Source organism: Ciona robusta, chromosome 8, assembly GCF_009617815.1.
Source record: "Ciona robusta chromosome 8, ASM961781v2".
In the NCBI taxonomy this organism is placed as follows: domain Eukaryota; kingdom Metazoa; phylum Chordata; class Ascidiacea; order Phlebobranchia; family Cionidae; genus Ciona; species Ciona robusta.
The window spans coordinates 7932984-7955038 of NC_143242.1; the positions used below are offsets into that span (position 1 = coordinate 7932984).

The following is a 22055-nucleotide window of genomic DNA, read 5'->3' on the forward strand; positions in this document are numbered from 1 at the left end:
TATGATGTCATACTTCAATGTAAAACTATTTATGTCAAACCGACAGCATGACCGAATATTTTTGGTGATTTACAGATAACTTGTTCATAAACGTAAACTTGTTCTTATTTACCTAATTTAACCAATCGTAACAATGTAATGTATTAAACTTGGTCAAAGTCAAAGCATCTGATCATGCGTTCACCGCATGTCATGTTTGTCAGGAGCGTGTAACCTCGAGGTTACTTTAGGTCACTTATGCGTCTGCGTCAACATGAATAAAGGAATGAATGTAACTTTTATCCTCGCAGGCTGGTAAATGACAGTCGTTTTAACACATGGTTCCAAACACCCCTTGACAGCTTACCAGCTACCATGCATATTACTTTGTGGGTGATTATTATTATTTTTTTTCACCTATGGCTGATAACTTGGACAACCCATTAGTGACCACTGGGTTGGAGCAATTGCTATTTAGTGTTTGCCCAAGGACACATACAATGGTAGCAGGGACGAGCCTTGAACCCATTAACCGTGGGTTAGAGGCAGACATGCTAACCGCTTGCCATGGCGCCGAGCAATATTGGCCTTGCTCTAGTCATATAACTAAACTAGTGATGTAGGCTACTGAACTGCTCTAAAAAAGTTTCAGCCGAAACCTAATATTCGGCCAATCTTGCCGAAAAATTTCTGCAAAAAGTTTTAGTTGAAAGTCTGCAATAAAGTGTTGTCACATAAATGATGTCGTTTAGTGAATTTGAGATTCAAGAAACATTAGCTTTTGATTAATGCTCGTATTTCTGAACAAGGACGGTAAATCGGTGGGAAAAAAGCACAACGGCAACTGACAAGTTTGAATTAATTACAAATTTGTTTTACTGCGACTCAGGCAAGCAGCTAACTCAATAATTCATTCCCGTAAACATTTTTTTATTTATATTGTCTTTAAAATATTACGTAGTTTACAGAATCAGTATGCATGATTTGGCCAAAACTGAATCCAAAATCGCTAAATTCTGCTGAATAAATTTGGTAAACCGAACCTCGGTACATCACGACTCATAACATTAATTGCAGTGCATACAGTAGCCAAGTAAGAATAAGTTGATTAGATAGGAGCGAGATTAAATAACATTCCACTTCTAAGATGAAAATTAAACACACTAACTTGTGGGTTTGTTAGTCGTTCAACAGCTTCATGTAAAATGATACGATTTTGTGCAGAAAATTTCCACTCAATTATTGTTAAGTCACTCACATTAGAAAGACACCGGGCTAACCAGTGTGTAGCATTTTCATCCAGTGTTGCATCTATATCAACCTGTATCTATAATGACAGATAATAATATGAAATATAGTAGGGTGGGGGAAGATAGGACATTTTGTCAGACAAGACTATTTTTTAATTTTCTTTTTACGGACCCCCATTTAATGATAATCAGAAAAATAAGGTTACAGAATTATTCGACAGTAATATCACGACTTTATAAAACGCGCGTCAAAGCTGACTATTGTTTTTAAATATTAAAAATATGTTAAATAGAATGAACAGGTAAAGAATGCGAAATAGTAAGGTGCTAACTTTGAATGCTTGCTAAATCATAGTAAAGCCGATGACACCTTGTAGTTTGCGAGTGTGAACGATTAAACTAGTTTCATAGCTTCTTAAAAAAACTTTAATATTTCGCACAATTTGATTTTGTCTCATAAAACTAGTTTTAGTTTTGTGAAAAAACTGAGATATAAACATGAGGAAAATAGACAGGGGTCAATATGACTTTAATTTCTGATAAAACAACAAAAAAATATTGTTTTAAAGTTATATATAAAAACTTTACATGGCAAAGAAACTATCACAGCCTGTTAAATTCGATAGGTTAACTACAAGTAATATAAAAATATTCCAATTTGGAGTCTCATCTTTCCCCACATTGTAGTTTTGTATGTTTTATTTACCAAACTTTGAAAGGTTTGCATTTAATTCAATAATTTATACACCAGGGGTTTGAATATAAGATACTGATATAATAACAATATAATATTTTGAAAATATATTCGAAATTCAGTCATTTTCACTTGGAGATAATTTATGAGAAGTGGCTTGCGCAAAAAATAGTGTAGCAACACTCTATTTGTAGCAAAAATGTAAACTTTATTAATAGTTATTATCAATTTTCTGATGTTACAAGTTCATATGCATTTGTAAGATACAATAATAATCAATTGATGTTCGAACAATACCCATTGTCGTTCAAACAATACCAATTGTCATACAATATATAATGTAGGTAACATGTTAAAAACTATAGCAGTAGGGCAAGAAAAAGAATGTTTAAACTTGATTTTCAAGGCGTACAGTATTATTTCGTGTTATTTACGTATATTCCTAATAATAAATTCACTTATTAATCAAAATTAACAATGATTTTAAACTGTCCGGTCTTACCCTGCGTGTTTTCGAATTTGTAAAATTACACCTGTTGTGCGGATCGCTAAATAACTCCTTGTGTGTTTTATTATATATTTTTTGAATTGTTGTCAATTAATAAAGGAATGATAGTTCTAATTCGTTGTATTACCCAAAAACCGCCATCTATTTTGATTTTGGAAATATTGGCCAGTATGTACTGAAGTGTCCCATCTTCCCCCACTGTACTATATATTAAAACTATTCAATCATTATTTATACTTTGTTTTGCCGATCCATTATTTTCTTGGATATATCTTCCATGTAGGGGTTCAGGTTCATGTCATCGGACCAAGATTTCAAACGAAGCTTATCCATCACATCAAGATGAGGAAGAAGGGCTTGTGTCCTTGAATCTGTCGTCCGCAAACTTTTGATATCTAATTCTTTGATCTAAAGTAGAAACATCATTTATCAGGAATTTATAAATCCAAACAATATTCTGTCCCATGTAACAAAGGAACCCATTGTGATTACATAATGATGATAATGGAAGCTCTTTCTTAATTCTTTACAACTTATTCTAAGCTTGCTATTATATTATATTTATGTCACAGTTACACTTATGATGTCATCAAACACTGATTGTTCTACCTTTATTTGATGATAAACACATGTTTAATAATCTAACTGAATATTTTCATGGTTCTTACTTTTCCAGGTGGAAGATGTAAGATTTGCATTACATCATCATCTGGTTGATCGTCATACAATCCCCAATACTTTGACCAGCGATCACCACGAATGTCATTCACTGTCAAACCCTAAATGGTTGGAGCAATTAAAACTAGAGTGTCAGATAATATAAAACCAGATATATTGGGTATTATGAGTGCCAATGAAGTTTGTTTTTATATAAACATTATAGATGCCACTTTGTGACAAATGAAGTTGGAGGTGCATGTCTTACTATCTTGGCTCGGCACATCCCTAGTTAAAAGTTCGCAATAAAGTGTTGTCACATAACCATAGGCGCCTAAGTTTTGATTGTCTAGGTAAGGCAAACTCATAGTTACAAATGTCAACTACTTATTACATCATATGTAAGCTAATAAGGTAATTGCCGCACTCGCACATTACGCACTGGTTACGGTTTAACTTTCGTATTACTCGTTACGCAGCACGTTGAACGTATACACACAGTAGTAGCGGTTGTAAAGTATTGAAAGATCGCAAACTTGCAGGTGCAGGTGTCAGAAAAAAATCGTTCCCCCGCAAAAATCGTTTTGACCTTTGACCCTCGATGACGACATTCGTGAAAACAGTTCCACTTCAACTAAATACGCCGTTGTATATACAACCAACGGTACACATATGTGTACCGTTGATACAACTATATGGAATTTTTATATCTTTATTTTTATTATACTTTTATCTCTTATGAAACATATTGTGTATAAACTACGGGACTGACTGTACATGTAAAATGTGCTTAATATTAATAAAGTTGATGACAACATAAAAACCTTTTGTTGCGTAAGTTTGAATTCTTATTGTGACGTTTATATTACCAAAGTAAAATTTGGCAGCATTTATTTATATGACTGTAAATACTGTTAATTAATCATCAATTTTCTTTTCAATTTGTTAACAGTTGGTTCAGTAGTTTGTTTATTGGTTTGGTTGTGCCTGGATTGGATTTTGGGTTTAATTGTAAGGTTCGGGCGTGGAATATAAGTGTTTTGGTCTAATAAAAAGCTTACTGACTTATACCACATATGAGAAAGACCACTCGTAAAATCTGAAATATGTGCCTATACCTCCAACTAAATCTCACATCTACCGCAGTGCGAGAATACCATGACACTCAATAGGTTAACAACGAAAAAACATAAATATAGGTATTCCTGACAACATTTTGCACATATGAAATGAAGTGTATCTTGCAAGCGGAATAAATATTTCATCGATGTTGTGAAAAATGGCAATCACGTGACCACCACTTCATGCGCATGCGCAGTTTGTAAAATGAGAACGATTTTTTCGGGGAACGATTTTTTTGCGACACAGGCACACGCAATATCCTCCATCTTTATTTCTATCACAATGGCGATTGTGAGGTAATGTAACATCCTAGGTTGGGATTAGGCAATACGTAGGTTACGATAATGGATTGCATCACAATGCCGTTTGTGACATAGTGTATCTCCGCAAGTTGGTATTTTTTACCTTGCGATAATGGATGACATCACAATACAGCTTGTGATGTAACAGTTACGTTGGTGAGTGTATGTTTAACTGGCATTAAAAGTTACGTAATTTGGCCAGAAGCTAATCTGTAAACACTAGAGCTTCAATCGTGGACGCATAATGGTTTAACTTTATGAAACACGTAAATCGTTTGCGTTTGAATATCTTATTATGAAGCAATTAATAGGCAATGTGCCAAATTTCAGGTTAGGCATTTGCCTTACCTGTCTGACTGCGTTAGGCGCCTATGCACATAAATGATGTTGTTTAATGACTTTAAGATTCAAGAAACATTAGCTTCCAAATAATGCTCGTATTTCTGAACAAGGACGGTAAATCGGTGGGAAAAAAGCACAACGGCAACTGACAAGTTTGAATTAATTACAAATTTGTTTTATTGCGTCACAGGCAAGCAGCTAACACAAGAACTCAAAAGTTCATTACCGTTAAAAAAATTCGTATTTATATTGTCTTTAAAATATTACGTAGTTTACAGAATCAGTATGCATGATTTGGCCAAAACTGAATCCAAAATCGCTAAATTCAGCTGAATAAATTTGGTAAACCGAACCTCGGTACATCACGACTCATAACATTAATTGTAGTGCATACAGTAGTCAAGTAAGAATAAGTTGATTAGATAGGAGCGAGATTAAATAACATTCCACTTCTAAGATGAAAATTAAACACACTAACTTGTGGGTTTGTTAGTCGTTCAACAGCTTCATGTAAGATGATACGATTTTGTGCAGAAAGTGTTTCCTCATCCAAGTCAAGCTTATCCATCACATCAAGATGAGGAAGAAGGGCTTGTGTCGTTGAATCTGTCATCCGCACATATCTGATATCTAATACTTTGATCTAAAGTAGAAACATCATTTATCAGGAATTTCTAAATCCAAACAATATTCTGTCCCATGTAACAAAGGAACCCATTGTGATTACATAATGATGACAATGGAAGTTCTTTCTTAATTCTTTACAACTTATTCTAAGCTTGCTATTATATTATATTTATGTCACAGTTACACTTATGATGTCATCAAACACTGATTGTTCTACCTTTATTTGATGATAAACACATGTTTGATAATCTAACTGAATATTTTCATGGTTCTTACTTTTCCAGGTGGAAGTTGTAAGATTTGCATTACATCATCATCTGGTTGATCTTCATCCAATTCCCAATACTTTGACCATCGAACACCATTGATGCGATTCACTGTCAAACCCTAAATAGTTGGAGCAATTAAAACTAGAGTGTCAGATATTATAAAACCAGATATATTGGGTATCATGAGTGCCAATGAAGTTTGTTTTATGTAAACATTATAGATGACACATACGCTCACAATGGTAGCAGCGACGAGCCTTGAACCCATTACTTCCGGGTTGGAGGCAGGCGCGCTAACCACTTTGCCACGACGCCGGACAATTGTAGTATTTAGATTAGCCAAGTACGGATTCTAAAATAAAATTTTAATTTACGATAAAATATTAACTATAAATATGAGTATTCGTCATAAAACATATTTATAGAATTTTATACCGATCCAGCTTTGAATATGTTATAGCTTAACGTAATACCAAAAAAATGAAACATTATTTTGTTAAAAAAAGTGCGGGATGGGTGTTAAATATAAAAAAGTATGATCATAACTTAGAATCATATTATTATTAAATTTTCAAATATTTTCGCGAAAATATAGCTTACATCTATGTAGGTTACTAGCATGTTATTCCCATCGAAAAAATAATAATTTCAAAAAAATAAATTAAGTAGTATTTTCCGGAACTGTTTTCAGTCGGTACGTATTTATTAGAGCTCGTATTGTGTTACTTATTTATTCGGTTCGTATAAAATCAGGTACACACACAGTATAGCAGCAAATACGTCCGGCCAGTACAATCACAATCAAGAGAGTGCCCACTGTTTAATCTGGCTAACCGGGCAGCCGACACGTGGTGTTACGTGGCTAACACCACGTGATCGCGTGCCGAGAATGCGGCAAGAGACGCCGTACTTAATTAGGCGCGGGCAATCACCCACGGGCTCAACAATGATTACTAGGATTGTTACAATTGTACTTGACTGCGCATGCGCAGTAGCGTCTCAGCGCATGCGCAATACCGCCCGGTACAAATATATCAATCGGAACGAATAGCCTATATCACGACACCAGCGTATCGATTCGGAATTTATTTACTTCAACGTGTGAGTTTTTGGAGTTGGTAATCGCCGATTAGTTGTATAGTTTAATTAAACCAAACCAAGGAATACTCTACTAGGTTTGCTTTCTTCTGTTAATAATTTCAATGTTGCCTGGACACAGTTTGTCGCGCGTAGTATAAATGACACTATGTTATATTTATTAGAATAACTCAGTAGCAAAACTTTATTTTTACCGTCAAATGTTTAGTCCTGTGACACCTACGTGTGTGTTACACGTGGAAATCGTCGCGGCAGTCAGACTTTGATCGATTAAATAACATTCCACTTCTAAGATCAAAATTAAACACACTAACTTGTGGGTTTGTTAGTCGTTCAACAGCTTCATGTAAGATGATACGATTTTGTGCAGAAAGTGTTTCCTCATCCAAGTCAAGCTTATCCATCACATCAAGATGAGGAAGAAGGGCTTGTGTCGTTGAATCTGTCATCCGCACACTTTTGATATCTAATTCTTTGATCTAAAGTAGAAACATCATTTATCAGGAATTTCTAAATCCAAACAATATTCTGTCCCATGTAACAAAGGAACCCATTGTGATTACATAATGATGATAATGGAAGCTCTTTCTTAATTCTTTACAACTTATTCTAAGCTTGCTATTATATTATGTTTATGTCACAGTTACACTTATGATGTCATCAAACACTGATTGTTCTACCTTTATTTGATGATAAACACATGTTTGATAATCTAACTGAATATTTTCATGGTTCTTACTTTTCCAGGTGGAAGTTGTAAGATTTGCATTACATCATCATCTGGTTGACGTTCATACAATCTCCAATACTTTGACCATCGATCACCATTGATGTCATTCACTGTCAAACCCTAAATGGTTGGAGCAATTAAAACTAGAGTATCAGATAATATAAAACCAGATATATTGGGTATCATGAATGCCAATGAAGTTTGTTTTATGTAAACATTATAGATGACACATACGCTCACAATGGTAGCAGCGACGAGTCTTGAACCCATTACTTCCGGGTTGGAGGCAGGCGCGCTAACCACTTTGCCACGGCGCCGGACAATTGTAGTATTTAGATTAGCCAAGTACGGATTCACTGGCGTCGATTCCCGGGGGGGCCGGGGGGCGCGCCCCCTGGTTTACGGTACATGTATTATTGCGTAACAACGCATTATCACGATCAATGCAAAAGCGAAATAAAATAACCGTTCGGTTTACGTTTGCGTCGTACTTTAGCCATATATTTACCATGTTTTTATTGCTAGACGGTAGACTGTTTGTTACGTGACAGGGATTCACACGTGGATTTATTGCATCATAATAGCAATTGTTTGACCTGGCAATTGATTGCGAAATAATAGCAATTCACACGTTGATTGTTTGCGTCATAATAGGCATTTACACGTTTATCATGTAGCTTGTAGGAGGTTTAAAAACAGGCTGAATGTTTGCATTTTTTAAGTAAACCTTAATGTGTAAACCTTTTGTAGTTTAGCCTTCACGTGCATAGGAATTTAGCCTTTGCGTCGGAATTTAGCCTTCACGCCTCCTAGTTTAGTCCTTACGTGCGTCGTATTTTAGTCTTCATGTTCGTCTTGTTTAGCCTTCACGTGCGTCTTGTTTAGCCTTCACGTGCGTCTTGTTTAGCCTTCGCGTGTGTTGTAGTTTAGCCTTCACGTGTGTCGTGTTTTAGCCTTCACGTGTGTTGTAGTTTAGCCTTCACGTGTGTTATAGTTTAGCCTTCGCGTGCGTCGTAGTTTAGCCTATACGTGCGTCGTGTTTAACCTTCACGTGTGTCGTAGTTTAGCCTTCACGTGTGTCGTGTTTTAGCCTTCACTTGTGTTGTAGTTTAGCCTTCACGTGTGTCGCGTTTTAGCCTTGTCGTAGTTTAGCCCTCACGTGTGTGGTGGGGTGCATCATAATAGCAATTGTTTGACCTGGCAATTGAATGCGAAATAATAGTAATTCACACGTTGATTGCTTGCGTCATAATAGGCATTTACACGTTTAGGAGGTTTAAAATCAGGCTAAATGTTTGCGTTTTTGAGGTAAACCTTTTGTAGTTTAGCCTTCACGTGCATAGGAATTTAGCCTTTACGTACCTCGTAGTTTAGCCTTCACGTGTGTTGTAGTTTAGTCTTTACGTATGTCGTGTTCTAGCCTTCACGTGCGTCGTATTTCAGCCTTCACTTGTGTTATAGTTTACCCTTCACGTGCGTCGTGTTTAACCTTCACGTGTGTCGTAGTTTAGCCTCCACGTGCGTCGTGTTTTAGCCTTCACGTGCGTCGTCTTTTAGCCTTTACGTGCATCGTAGTTTAGCCTTCACGTGCGTCGTAGTTTAGCCTTCACGTGCGTCGTAGTTTTGCCTCCACGTGCGTCGTAGTTTAGCCTTTACGTGCATCGTAGTTTAGCCTTTACGTGCATCGTAGTTTAGCCTTCACGTGCGTCGTAGTTTTGCCTTCACGTGCGTCGTAGTTTAGCCTTCATGTTCGTCGTAGTTTAGCCTTCACGTGTGTCGTAGTTTAGCCTTCACGTGTGTCGTAGTTTAGCTTTCACGTGCGTCGTAGTTTAGCTTTCACGTGCATCGTAGTTTAACCTTCACGTGTGTCGTGTTTTAGGCTTCACGTGCCTCGTAGTTTCACGTGCGTCGTAGTTTAGCCTTCACGTGCCTCGTAGCCTTCACGTGCGTCGTAGTTTTGCCTCCACGTGCGTCGTAGTTTAGCCTTCACGTGCATCGTAGTTTAACCTTCACGTTTGTCGTGTTTTAGGCTTCACGTGCGTCGTAGTTTAGTCTTCCAAGCGTCGTAGTTTAACCTTCACGTGCGTCGTAGTTAAGCATACACTGACATTTATTTCGCCCCCCTAAGATTGGTTTACAACGTGAAAAAATCGACGCCTATGTACGGATTCTAAAATAAAAATTTTAATTTACGATAAAATATTAACTATAAATATGAGTATTCGTCATAAAACATATTTATAGAATTTTATACCGATCCAGCTTTGAATATGTTATAGCGTAACGTAATACCTAAAAAATGAAACATTATTTTGTTAAAAAAAGTGCGGGATGGGTGTTAAATATAAAAAAGTATGATCATAACTTAGAATCATATTATTATTAAATTTTCGAATATTTTCGCGAAAATATAGCTTACATCTATGTAGGTCACTAGCATGTTATTCCCATCGAAAAAATAATAATTTCAAAAAAATAAATTAAGTAGTATTTTCCGGAACTGTTTTCAGTCGGTACGTATTTATTAGAGCTCGTATTGTATTTGACTGCGCATGCGCAGTAGCGTCTCAGCGCATGCGCAATACCGCCCGGTACAAATATATCAATCGGAACGAATAGCCTATATCACGACACCAGCGTATCGATTCGGAATTTATTTACTTCAACGTGTGAGTTTTTGGAGTTGGTAATCGCCGATTAGTTGTATAGTTTAATTAAACCAAACCAAGGAATACTCTACTAGGTTTGCTTTCTTCTGTTAATAATTTCAATGTTGCCTGGACACAGTTTGTCGCGCGTAGTATAAATGACACTATGTCATATTTATTAGAATAACTCAGTAGCAAAACTTTATTTTTACCGTCAAATGTTTAGCCCTGTGACAGTTACGTGTGTGTTACACGTGGAAATCATCGCGGCAGTCGGACTTTGATCGATTAAATAACATTCCACTTCTAAGATCAAAATTAAACACACTAACTTGTGGGTTTGTTAGTCGTTCAACAGCTTCATGTAAGATGATACGATTTTGTGCAGAAAGTGTTTCCTCATCCAAGTCAAGCTTATCCATCACATCAAGATGAGGAAGAAGGGCTTGTGTCATTGAATCTGTCATCCACACTTCGATAATTAATTCTTTGATCTAAAGTAGAAACATCATAAATAGTTCGAAGCGACAGGAGTCATATTTTAGCCTTAAATTGCGTCAAAATTGAAACTTCACGGGCGGGAGTTTACTACATAAGCACCACCTATGAGGTTATACCTACATGCAGAACAACCATTTTTTACTATTACAACTTGCAATATTTTAAATACAGGTTAACAGGTATTAATTTTTTAGCATGGTAGTGGTCATATATATAGATCCTTTTTCGTCGAACAGTTGTTGAACAAGTTAGTGGTCATATACATCCTTTTTCGTTGAACAGTTTTTCTTGGCTTTGTTGTTGTTGTTGTTGTTGTTGTTGTTGCTGATAGGGCGATTATTTTCCGCACTTTTCCTAATTCTTAATTCTAGCATTTTTCTTTAATCTCTTGATTGAAATCAAATCGTAATATATATTTATAATTTTTAGACTGAATTTAACATACGTTAACTAGTGTAAGTTTACAATAAACACATGGTATATTCTTTACCAATCACTCAATCCTCATACGTCATAAGTTTCATTGGTTATAATACATATATAAATACATTCTGCTCCACAGTCACCAATGGCGACTAGAACCCGTTTTGTTGGTTACTTCAGATTTGTTTTTGATCGAGCCCAGTCGACCGTTGTAGTAAAAAGATTAACTAATATAGCAGGGTGAGGGTAGATGGGACACCTTTTCATTTTGTTTTCTCTTTTCATTTGGTAGTAAATAAAGAACATTTAATAACTTATAAAACCGTATCTTCACGACTTCCACAGACCATTGTTAATTGTTTAAAACAAGATAATATGTGTTACAGGTGTCCCATCTTCCCCGACTCTACTATCTTATGCTAATTAGTTTAAAACGTGTTCATTCATTAGATCTGTGATCTCTTGTTGAGCACGGTAGTGGTCATATAGATCCTTTTTCGTCGAACAGTTGTTCTTAGCTTTGTTGTTGTTGTTGCTGATAGGGCGATTTTTTCCGCACTTATCCTAATTCTCAATTCTAGCATTTTTCTTTAATCTCTTGATTGAAATCAAATCGTATTATATATTTATAACTTTTAGACTAAATTTTCAGATTTAAAACCGCACAATTAGCGTGTGTGCACCGAAGCGTAGACGCGTGCCTTTTTCCTATAGTTATCTTCGGTATAAACACCGCGTCTCTCGTTTCTTCGCTCTTTTAGTTTACCGCTCGCAATAAATCATTATGCAGCCGCCACAATATGAATAATATTAACTTCTAACATTACCTATAATACTGCGTGATTACGGTTTATCCAAATTCACAAAAAACGAACGTCTTTAAGTGATGACAAGTTTAACTATAGTGTAAGTTTACATGTCAACATATGGTGCAGGAGTTGTACAAAGCATATTTACACATATTCTTTACCAAACTTTCAATCCTTGTACGTCTTAAGTTTAATTAGTTATAATACACGAATAAAATTCTATTTACTGCCCCACAGCCACCAATGGCGACTAAAACCTGCTTTGTTGGTTACTTTTGATTTGTTTTGATCGATCTCAGTCGACCACTGTAGTTAGGGATGCACATTACAGAATAATTAGGTATTCTAGGATATCCTAGAATACTTTATTTCGAATCTATTTTTATATTTATAGGAGAAAAAAAATGTTACCCACAAAAGTCAGTTTATTGACCCTTTCATAACAGCCTTGTTGGATCTTGAGTTGTAAAATGATCAAAAATTGTACTATTGGGTAGTTTTTGTGTCATGAAACGTATAGCAGGCTATGAAAAGACGTTACGAAACGTTTACTCTCGAAAGTCCCACAAACACAAAAATATTTTTTTTCAAAATTAATAACTTTCAAAAATTGTTAATATAGTATATGAGATGACGTGTAATGACGTCATTAAATAGAATACCGAATCTCGTAAATAGATTCGAATACAAAAGGATTCGAATCTCACGAATTCGAAATTCTGTAATGTGCATCCCTAACTGTAGTGATAGGATTAATTAATACCATGCTCATGCATTAGATCTATGTGATCTCTTGTTTTCCGCACTTATCCTAATTTTCAATTCTGGCATTTTTCTTTAATCTCTTGATTGAAATCAAATCATAATATATATTTATAATTTTTGGACTAAATTTTCAGATTTAAAACCGCACAATTAGCGTGTGTGCACCGAAGCGTAGACAAGTGCCTTTTTTCTATCGTTATATTTCGTATAAAAACTGCGTCTCTCGTTTTTCTTTGCTCTTTTAGTTTACCGCTCGCAATAAATCATTATGCAGCCGCCACAATATGAATAATATTAACTTCTAACATTAACTATAATACTGCGTGATTACAGTTTATCCAAATTCACAAAAACAAACGTTTTTAAGCGACGACAAGGTTAACTAGTGTAAGTTTACATGTCAACGCATGGTACAGGAGTTGTACAAAGCGTATTTACACATATTCTTTACCAAACTTTTAATCCTTATACAGTTTAATGAGTTATAATACACCAATTAAATTCATTATATCTACTGCTCCACAGTCACCAATGGCGACTAAAACCCGCTTTGTTGGTTACTTTTGATTTCTTTTTGATCGATCTAAGTCGACCATTGTAGTAATAGGGTTAATTATTACTATGCTAATTAGTTTATACCGTGCTCACGCATTAGATGTGTGATCTCTTGTTTTGATCAATACTTGTCATTTCATATGTTTGCTATAGTGTTGAATATCAGTACAACTGTACAACTATAAAATAACGGTATCTGTGAAAAAATTAATATCAGCCGGCAGGGATGCACATTACAGAATAGTTAGGTATTCTAGGATATCCTAGAATACTTTATTTCGAATCTATTTTTATATTTATAGGGAAAAATAATTTTACCCACATACATCAGTGTATTGGCCCTCCAATAGTGGCCTTGTTGAATCATATAAAATGATCAAAAATTGTACCATTGGGTGATTTTTGCTTCATAATGATAGGTTGCCGAATTTTTCGCATTTGGCGTTTTCGCACCATACGTTATGCATTAACATCGGATATCCCGACTTCTTCTGCGGAAATAGAGAGCCCCAATCCCCGCAGAACGATGGTGCGAAAACGCCTAATTCGTAACTACGTATGGAACCGAAACGTATAACAACCTTTGGAAAGACGTTGCGAAACTTTTTCTCGAAAGCCCCACAAATACAAGATTTATTTTTTCAAAATTTTTACCTTTGTAAAATTGTTAAAGTACATTAAGAGATGACGTCATTAAACAGAATACCGAATCCCGTAATTAGATTCGAATCTCACTGATTTGAAATTCTGTAATGTGTATCTCTATCAGTCGGGCACTGGTTTGTACTTATTAGGTAGTATATCTTTATCACTTTACCTACTGCTACCTGCAGTCACAAATGGCGACAGGAAACCATTGTTGGTTGCACAGGGTGTGTTTTGATCATCCTTAGTCGACCGTAGTAGTAAAAGGGTTAGTTAAATCAAAATTATGCTAATTATAATACATGCTCATTCATTAGAGTTTTGCTTTCTTGTATAGAAAAATGTTTTTACCTTTACTTGACTTCCATGAAATCCTCGCAGCAAAGTTTCAGCTAAAGCTTCATCCAAACCTTTCATATTGAGGTTAAGGTAGTGAGGAGTTGTGAAGGTGTTAAATGCGAACACAACATCAGAGACTTCTGTTGGATAACTAGGAGCATTCAACTCTATAAGCTGTGGCATGCACTCTTGAAACCTTTGTGATATTTCTGCATCGTTGGCTTCATGCACCCAACCTGACAATCTGCTCACATTTTTAACTTCAAGTGAAATTAAAGACTTGAGAATATTCTTCTTCTCCTTGTAATCTTTAATCATCGAAGCTGGGAAAATCACTTTTAGATCTTCATATGAAGTGGAGTTACAAATACCAAACATAAATCTGGTAACCATAACCCAATGTGGATCTTTGAAAGTGCCCATACAACTGCTGAATTCTTCTTGTGACATGAATAACATTAGATGGACTGCTGTGAAAAACTCGTGCCAGGTGAGATGGGTGAAGTAACTTCGTTTCTTTCCTTCCAAGATTCTCATTTTTAAACTATGGGACTTTTCAACATAGGTGTGCAGAAATATATCAACAGTTTGTTCGTTGATTCCCACTTCATCAAAGTCACTCAACTGAAATACTAATTTTCTTTTAGCAAGTCCTTTGTATGCAAGGTGAGTAAGTTTAACCAGTTCTTGTCCAATTTCTCGTTCTGACATGTTTGTTCTTACATGATCTGAAGCTTTGTAGTTGGTAAGAGTATAAATAAACACATCAGTCATTGAGTTGATCTCACGACCCGATGACATGCTTGAATGGAGACAAGCTACAATCTGAATGCAATGGACTGGAATTGAACACAAAGCATCCAAGTTTGGACGCTCTGCCAATAATTTCTCTACAGTTTCAAGATCGGCTTCACCACACATCTGTTTAGTAAGATCCTTCTTTGCAGGTTTATCCATACCACGCACCTCAGAAACCAAACCATTTCGACAATCTTGGTGAAGTTCGTAAAACTGACCTGGTCTTGATGTGATAACTTTCACAGCATTGGGTAGAAGCTTACCCATCAACAAGTTCTTGACAAAGACCTCCGGTATTTGCTTGCTATCCAGTTGACATGCATGGAGTCTTTTGCTGGCTTGTTTTGTATACAGTTCATCCCATCCATCAATCAAAATAACAACATTTGGGTTGCTGTACAGGAAATGAACCAAAGCTTTGTTTTCTTCAGCAGAAAAATTCCACTCACCCACGTCAGGTAGAAGACATTCTAACAGAGTAACTTTCTCATCTGGGTTAAAATCCTTCAGTGAGACGTGGAACAAAAACTGTGTATCTGGTTTCACTGATTTATCCTCAAAAATACAGTTGATCATCATCTTTAAAAGAGTGCTCTTACCAACCCCAGGTAGTCCAACTACACAAACAATGTTACCATATCTTACTACATAATCAGACTTTGCTTCAGGTGTAGTGCACTTCTTTGCCTCTTGTTTTGCCACTTGTTTTGCAACATCAAACAGTGCCTCGATCCGTATAGAACCCTTTGGTGTGTACATACGTTGCAAGTCCTCACGTTGGTTTCTATGTAGCTTCCATTCATCATCTAATATTTGACGGACCTTGGTTATTAGAAGTGGAACAGCCTTGGTGATACGACCTGGAACTCCTGGTGGCAAAAGGGTTTCTCCACGAACTTTATTTGCTCTTTTCTTGGAATTCACTTTAAATTTTTCAACTGCAAAATAACATGGAAATCAGTAAGGTGCAACATAGAAATAATATTAAGCAAGCTAAACCATAAATTTGATTGCAGGATAAAATAGAGTGAACCTTTATTAAACCACCTTACAGTAACCGAGGGTAAAATATGAAACTTGTATAAACACTCATGTGAAGTTTAAATATGTGGATGCAATTTTACAATTTCTATTAGATACATTATATCAGGATTTTTGTCATAATTTATGTTTCAAATTATGGCTAAAAATACCAACGCAGGTTCATATTTAGTTCTCATTCCAATAAATTGAATATTTTTTTGTTTTAATTTAAATTTCATAATCACTAATTGAGGTTTTGCTTTTAATGTATTCCTGATAATAATAAATAATAATGTAAATGTTAGAAAGCCCTGTGTAAGTTCTCCCACTATGTCTCAAGTCTTAAGTATACTTAGTAGTAGTAAGTCTCGTAACATACCTAGCTTGTCCAACTGTTGAGTGCTTATTCCCAAGTTTTGCTGTTGATTTGTGTTGATTGATATATCATTACTTCCTATTGCAGCGTTTGTAATGGTGGAATTGGTAATATTGTATTGAATTGGTTGCTGTTGAAACAATAAGCATTGATTTTATATTTACAATGAAACATACACAAGTATATAAACTGGTTTTCTGGTACAGTGATGTTTATATCAAGTGGCACAGCCAGTGCTGCGATTCGTTGTTAGGTGTCGCCGAGCGCAATTTTCGACGTCCAAATTGTCGCGAGAAAATTAATCATTCTGGCGTCATAATACGTCACATCGGTGGCGATCAAGAGGGGCGGATTGGTGTTTGAACATCCCCTTCAGAAATTAAATTTTATACCTATTTTCGTTTACGTAGCTCTAAACGAATAATGGCGCGCGTCAAAGTAACGATCGTTTGTACTTAATTTAAATCCAACTACAATACGTGACATACGTCTGCTTTTAATATATGTGAATGATTGCGCAAATTGTTGTAATTGTTATATGCAACGTCACGCCAGGAAACGGCGCTTGTGTCCGCCATTACGGAGTCCACAGACCGTGAATCGCCTATACAAATGCATGGTTGGCGTATGTTTATTTGGTTCTTGTAAGCGATACAAAGCTAGAAAACATGTATAGCGGTTGTTTTAACATTTAAAATATAATTTCTAATATAAATCTTATTATATAATATTAAATCTAAGAATTAATGCGAAGTAAATTAATATTTTGACTGGTTTTCAGCGTACAGTGTGGTTTAACAGGGTACTTTACGTTGGCGATTAATACTAGCAGCAATTAGCTTAGTTTACATAATAATATATGATCATACCTACGAATCTACAGAACCAGTATATACTACATTTATAGTCCAACATTGGTGGACATGCAGCTCCAAACTGCTTAAGTACAACTAGCAGACAAGATGTTCTCGTTTTCCGATTTCATAAAGACCAAAAACGCGGAAAAGGTAGCTTACTAATTCAAGCACAGGACTAAAAATAGTAACTCAGTATTGTTTTCCTCAATATCACTTCGATATTAGGCAAATTTTACAAAGATACCCTAAGTTTCGTTGCCGGGTATACGTGTTAAGTTTGTGAGCCAAAAAGTAAAATCAAAGCAATTTACATGCAAAACTGCAGCTACATACACTAGTATCTGTTAATGTTATGCGTTTTTGTTTGCATTTTTATATTTTAAACATGTTCTTTTATGTTTTTGGTTGGTATACTTGATATTTTCTGTTTTTTTACTCTTTAATTGATTGAGTGTTCAATAACATTTTCTTTATGTGAGGTTTATTATTGTGATAAGATATAACATTAGTAGAAGCCCATTTTTACTCGCAGAAGTGCTTGGTTCTTAAAAAATCGCAATATTTAGACGAAAAACAGTACCCAGCAATGATGAAATGCTATGCGGTGGGCTCCGTAATGGTGGCGTCTATGACGTCATGGACGCGCGACAATGGATAACAAGACTCGTTGTTTTACAATCCGTTTCCTAACTTGGTCTATACTTTGGCCAGGGTTACAAGGAAGTATATAACTTTGGCCAGGGTTACAAGGAAGCTGTTATGACCAAAATAAAAGCTTGAATCTATAGTGGCGAAATAGGTCTGGCCAGTGACCACCAAGCTTTATCTAAACACAAATTGTATTCACATACTTGTTGCCTTCACGTGCGTAGAAAGTATTCATCGTATAAACAAGACAATCCTTTACTTAATGGCAGACATGAAAAAGCAAAAGTCAACCTGTTTTTAAGCACCTGTAGGCTAAAACGCTAAATAATGAACGTGTGAGTCCCTATTATGGCGCAAATTAATTGCCAGGTCAAACAATCGCTATTATGATGTAATGAATTCACGTGTGAATCCCCACTATTTCGTAACAAACAAACTGCTTGGCAGAGGAAAACATGGTAAATATAAAGCAGCAATACTTCTGGAACAGATTTAAGCTGATTATTACGGCCTAAAGCCCTAAATCGTTTAGAATGCGATGCAGCGATAAAACATTGTCTGTTTAGCAGTAATATTGTTTGTTTAACTGAATTCTCATGCAGTAATAGAGAAAATCAGTAAACCAAACTCGCATTAGCCAAAAACACCAGAACGACTAAATCAATGAAAGCCGAACTAGATCTCCTGAAGAATGCTTTACCAAAACATACAAGAACGTATTTTTAAATGTATCCAAAACAATCTTGGTCAGATTTTCTTGCGCGTAATTTGGCATTTAATCCAAGATGAAAAGCGTTCTAATGGAAGAGGTCAATTTAGAATACAAAATAGATAAGACGAATCATTTTATCAAAATGAATATCGCCCAGTTCAGTAATAAAAAACCTCAAATTTTAAAGATATATTATTTGTCCTTTAAATCTAATAGTATTACATCCACTCACGTCAGAATTCCCACTTCATTTAAAGCGATTTCGTTGCTGACCCAGACTTTGGCGACACCTGGATTTTTTAGCAACGCTGGGTAAAATTTAAGCGACGCTCACTAACCGTCGCGACAAGCATGTAGTTGCGTAAGATTGGACATCTGCAGTAGATTTTGGCGACGCTGGGCACCGTGGCTCGCGCCGAAACTCGGCTTCGCGACGTTGACGTCGCTAAACTTAACAGTTATTGCTGCGACAATAAAATGTAAATAAATTAAATTGGACTAGGTGTCAAAAAACGGCTCAATCCCAGCTCTGACTGCAACTAAAGAATACAAAGCCGTGTGGTATCATTAATACCCAGAAATAACCAATCCTAGGAATCAGCTACAGTCACTTGTGAACTACAATTCAAGTATCAACTACAACAAACTGTAAACGTCTATGACTCTATATGTAAAAGTTTGGGCAGAAAGCCCGGCATAAGTTTGTTCGAATTAAAATAGCTTTGGTGGTACCTTTACATCACATTCCATGAAAATACAAATTTTGTTGATATGCCCCTTTAAGCATTTTTTGCGTACAGTGCAAACAGTAAACAGCATTTAGCTCTGAAGTTAATACATAATGACTATATTTTCTATTTTGTTGTGTGCACTCTGAACATAAACAAAATTGTAAACACTTAACCTCAAATAAAGTGGTACATGTTTAGTGTTGAGTGAAAGAAACAAAGTTATCAAACAATGAAAAGGAGATTTTATTTCACCTGAGGGGGGTTAGGGTTAGGAGCAGGTACAGATTTTTCCTGTGGCTGTTGTTGTTGCCGCTGTTGTTGTTGTTGCTGCTCTTGTTGTTGCTGCTGTTGTTGTTGCTGCTGTTGTTGTTGCTGTTGTTGCGGCTGTTGTTGTTGCTGTTGTTGTTGCGGCTGTTGTTGCTGCTGTTGTTGTTGCTGTTGTTGTTGTTGCTGCTGTTGTTGCTGCTGTTGTTGTTGTTGCGGCTGTTGTTGCTGCTGTTGTTGTTGCTGTTGTTGTTGCTGCTGCTCTTGTTGTTGCTGTTGTTGTTGTTGCTGCTCTTGTTGTTGCTGCTGTTGTTGTTGCTGTTGTTGCGGCTGTTGTTGTTGCTGTTGTTGTTGCGGCTGTTGTTGTTGCTGCTGTTGTTGTTGTTGTTGTTGCGGCTGTTGTTGTTGCTGTTGTTGTTGTTGCTGTTGTTGTTGTTGCTGCTGTTGTTGTTGTTGCTCTTGTTGTTGCTGCTCTTGTTGTTGCTGCTGTTGTTGTTGCTGCTGTTGTTGTTGCTGCTGTTGTTGTTGTTGCTGTTGTTGCGGCTGTTGTTGTTGCTGCTGTTGTTGTTGCTGTTGTTGCGGCTGTTGTTGTTGCTGTTGTTGTTGTTGTTGCTTTTTCTGCTGTTGTTGTTTTCGTCGCCGCTTCCGTCGTTGTTGTGACTGTTGTTGCACATATGTAGAGTTCAATGAAAGGAAACAACGACAAAGTTTAAAAACAATGAATGAAGGTTGTAATTTACCTTAGTAAGCTTAGGAACAGGTATGGACACATCTTGTGAAGAAACAGTAGCTTGAGGTTCACTTATTGAAGGACGACTGGTGTCATCGTTGCTTGATGGAAGAGCTTCATCAGAGCCTCCCACTACCTTAGGCTGGGTGGAATAATTAGGTTTAATTGGACTGTAGTGTATAGAGATTTGATCGTCAATGTTAATACACAAATAAAAACCTTAGGAATTATTTTAAATATGGGCATGGCAGTAACAGGTTGGATTAGCTAGGTTCTTAAGTCTAACAACTGTAATACGGATAAATTTGTGTTTTAAAAAACTATGCAGAAATCTCGTCACCAAAATCTGAATGAATGTAACTGATTTATTCTGGAGTGGCGGGGCAATGACAGTCGTTATAAGGGTAACACTAAAAGAGGGAAAAGGGAAAACTTGCATTCCTAAAAGTGGAAAAAAGGAAAAGAGGGAAAACAGGGAAATGCTGTTTAGTAAAAAAAACAAGATTTTTTATATTTTATTTTATTTACCTAACTTTGAAAATTAGAAACAAGGGAACAGGAAATCAATACTAACAAGGGAAAAGAGGGGAGGAGTAGAAAAAAGGGGAAAACAGGGAAAATAAAAAATAGGCGAAAAAAGGGAAATAGAGGGAAAACAGTTTTTCCCTCTTTTCCTTTCCCCCCTCTTTTTCCTGTTTTCCCTCTTTTCCTTATTTTACATATTTTCCCTTGTTAGTATCGATTTCCTGTTCCCATTTTCTAATTATCAAAGTTAAGTAAATAAAATATAAAAAATCTTGTTTCTTTTACTAAGCAGCATTTCCCTGTTTTCCCTCCTTTCCTTTCCCCTCTTTTAGGAATGCAAGTTTTCCCTTTTCCCTCTTTTAGTGTTACCCTCTTTATAACAGGAGTTCTATTTCTTACACCTATTGCCCGATTACGAGTTACTCCGTATGGTTGATTGTTTTTTCTGTGCTGTTGTTGTTTTCGTCGTTGCTGTGACTGTTGTTGTACATGTTTAGTGTTGAGTAAAAAGAAACAATGAATGAGGATTGCAGTTTACCTTAGTGAGCTTAGGAGCAGGTATGGACACATCTTGTGAACTTAAAGTTGGAGAAAGTCGGGCAATCTTTACATCTCTAGAAGTTCCTGGAGCAGATATTCTCTTTTGACCCTATTAATAAACTATTAATACAATGAATAAATCAATACTGAACATTGAATTACTCAACGGTCACCTTTAGCCAATACACAATAACATTGCTATTCACCTTAGTGAGCTTAGCAGCAGGTATATACACATCTTGTGAAGAAACAGTAGCTTGAGGTTCACTTATTGAAGGATGACTGGTGTCATCGTTGCTTGATGGAAGAGCTTCATCAGAGCCTCCCATTACTTTAGGCTGGGTGAAATAATTAGGTTTAATTGGACTGTAGTGTATAGAGATTTGATCGTCGATGTTAATACACAAATAAAAACCTTAGGAATTATTTTAAATATGGGCATGGCAGTAACAGGTTGGATTAGCTAGGTTCATAAGTCTTTTTGTGTTTTAAAAAACTATGCAGAAATCTCGTCAGCAAAATCTGAATGAATGTAACTGATTTATTCTGGAGTGGCGGGGCAATGACAGTCGTTATAAGGGTAACACT

The 22055-nt window shown here is 36.1% G+C and overlaps 1 protein-coding gene across 13 annotated transcripts in view; it reads right to left on the reverse strand.

Annotated features, from left to right (window-relative positions):
• Positions 1–22055, reverse strand: part of LOC149733034 (uncharacterized) — a 61139-nt gene that overhangs the window by 36022 nt on the left and 3062 nt on the right. For 10 of the 13 annotated variants that reach the window (XM_089883019.1, XM_089883017.1, XM_089883018.1 and 7 more), the window contains 15 exons: positions 21674–21805; positions 21466–21576; positions 21327–21404; positions 20413–20544; positions 19661–20332; positions 16464–16590; positions 14276–15999; positions 10559–10720; positions 7588–7698; positions 7163–7327; positions 5758–5868; positions 5333–5497; positions 3100–3210; positions 2669–2839; positions 1148–1306 (listed from right to left, as the gene is read on the reverse strand). In XM_089883019.1, coding sequence (XP_089739145.1) covers positions 1148–1306; positions 2669–2839; positions 3100–3210; positions 5333–5497; positions 5758–5868; positions 7163–7327; positions 7588–7698; positions 10559–10720; positions 14276–15999; positions 16464–16590; positions 19661–20332; positions 20413–20544; positions 21327–21404; positions 21466–21576; positions 21674–21805 — 4131 coding nt within the window. The remainder of the gene's footprint in view (positions 1–1147; positions 1307–2668; positions 2840–3099; positions 3211–5332; positions 5498–5757; positions 5869–7162; positions 7328–7587; positions 7699–10558; positions 10721–14275; positions 16000–16463; positions 16591–19660; positions 20333–20412; positions 20545–21326; positions 21405–21465; positions 21577–21673; positions 21806–22055) is intronic. The other 3 variants (XM_089883012.1, XM_089883013.1, XM_089883016.1) reach the window with 3 other exon arrangements.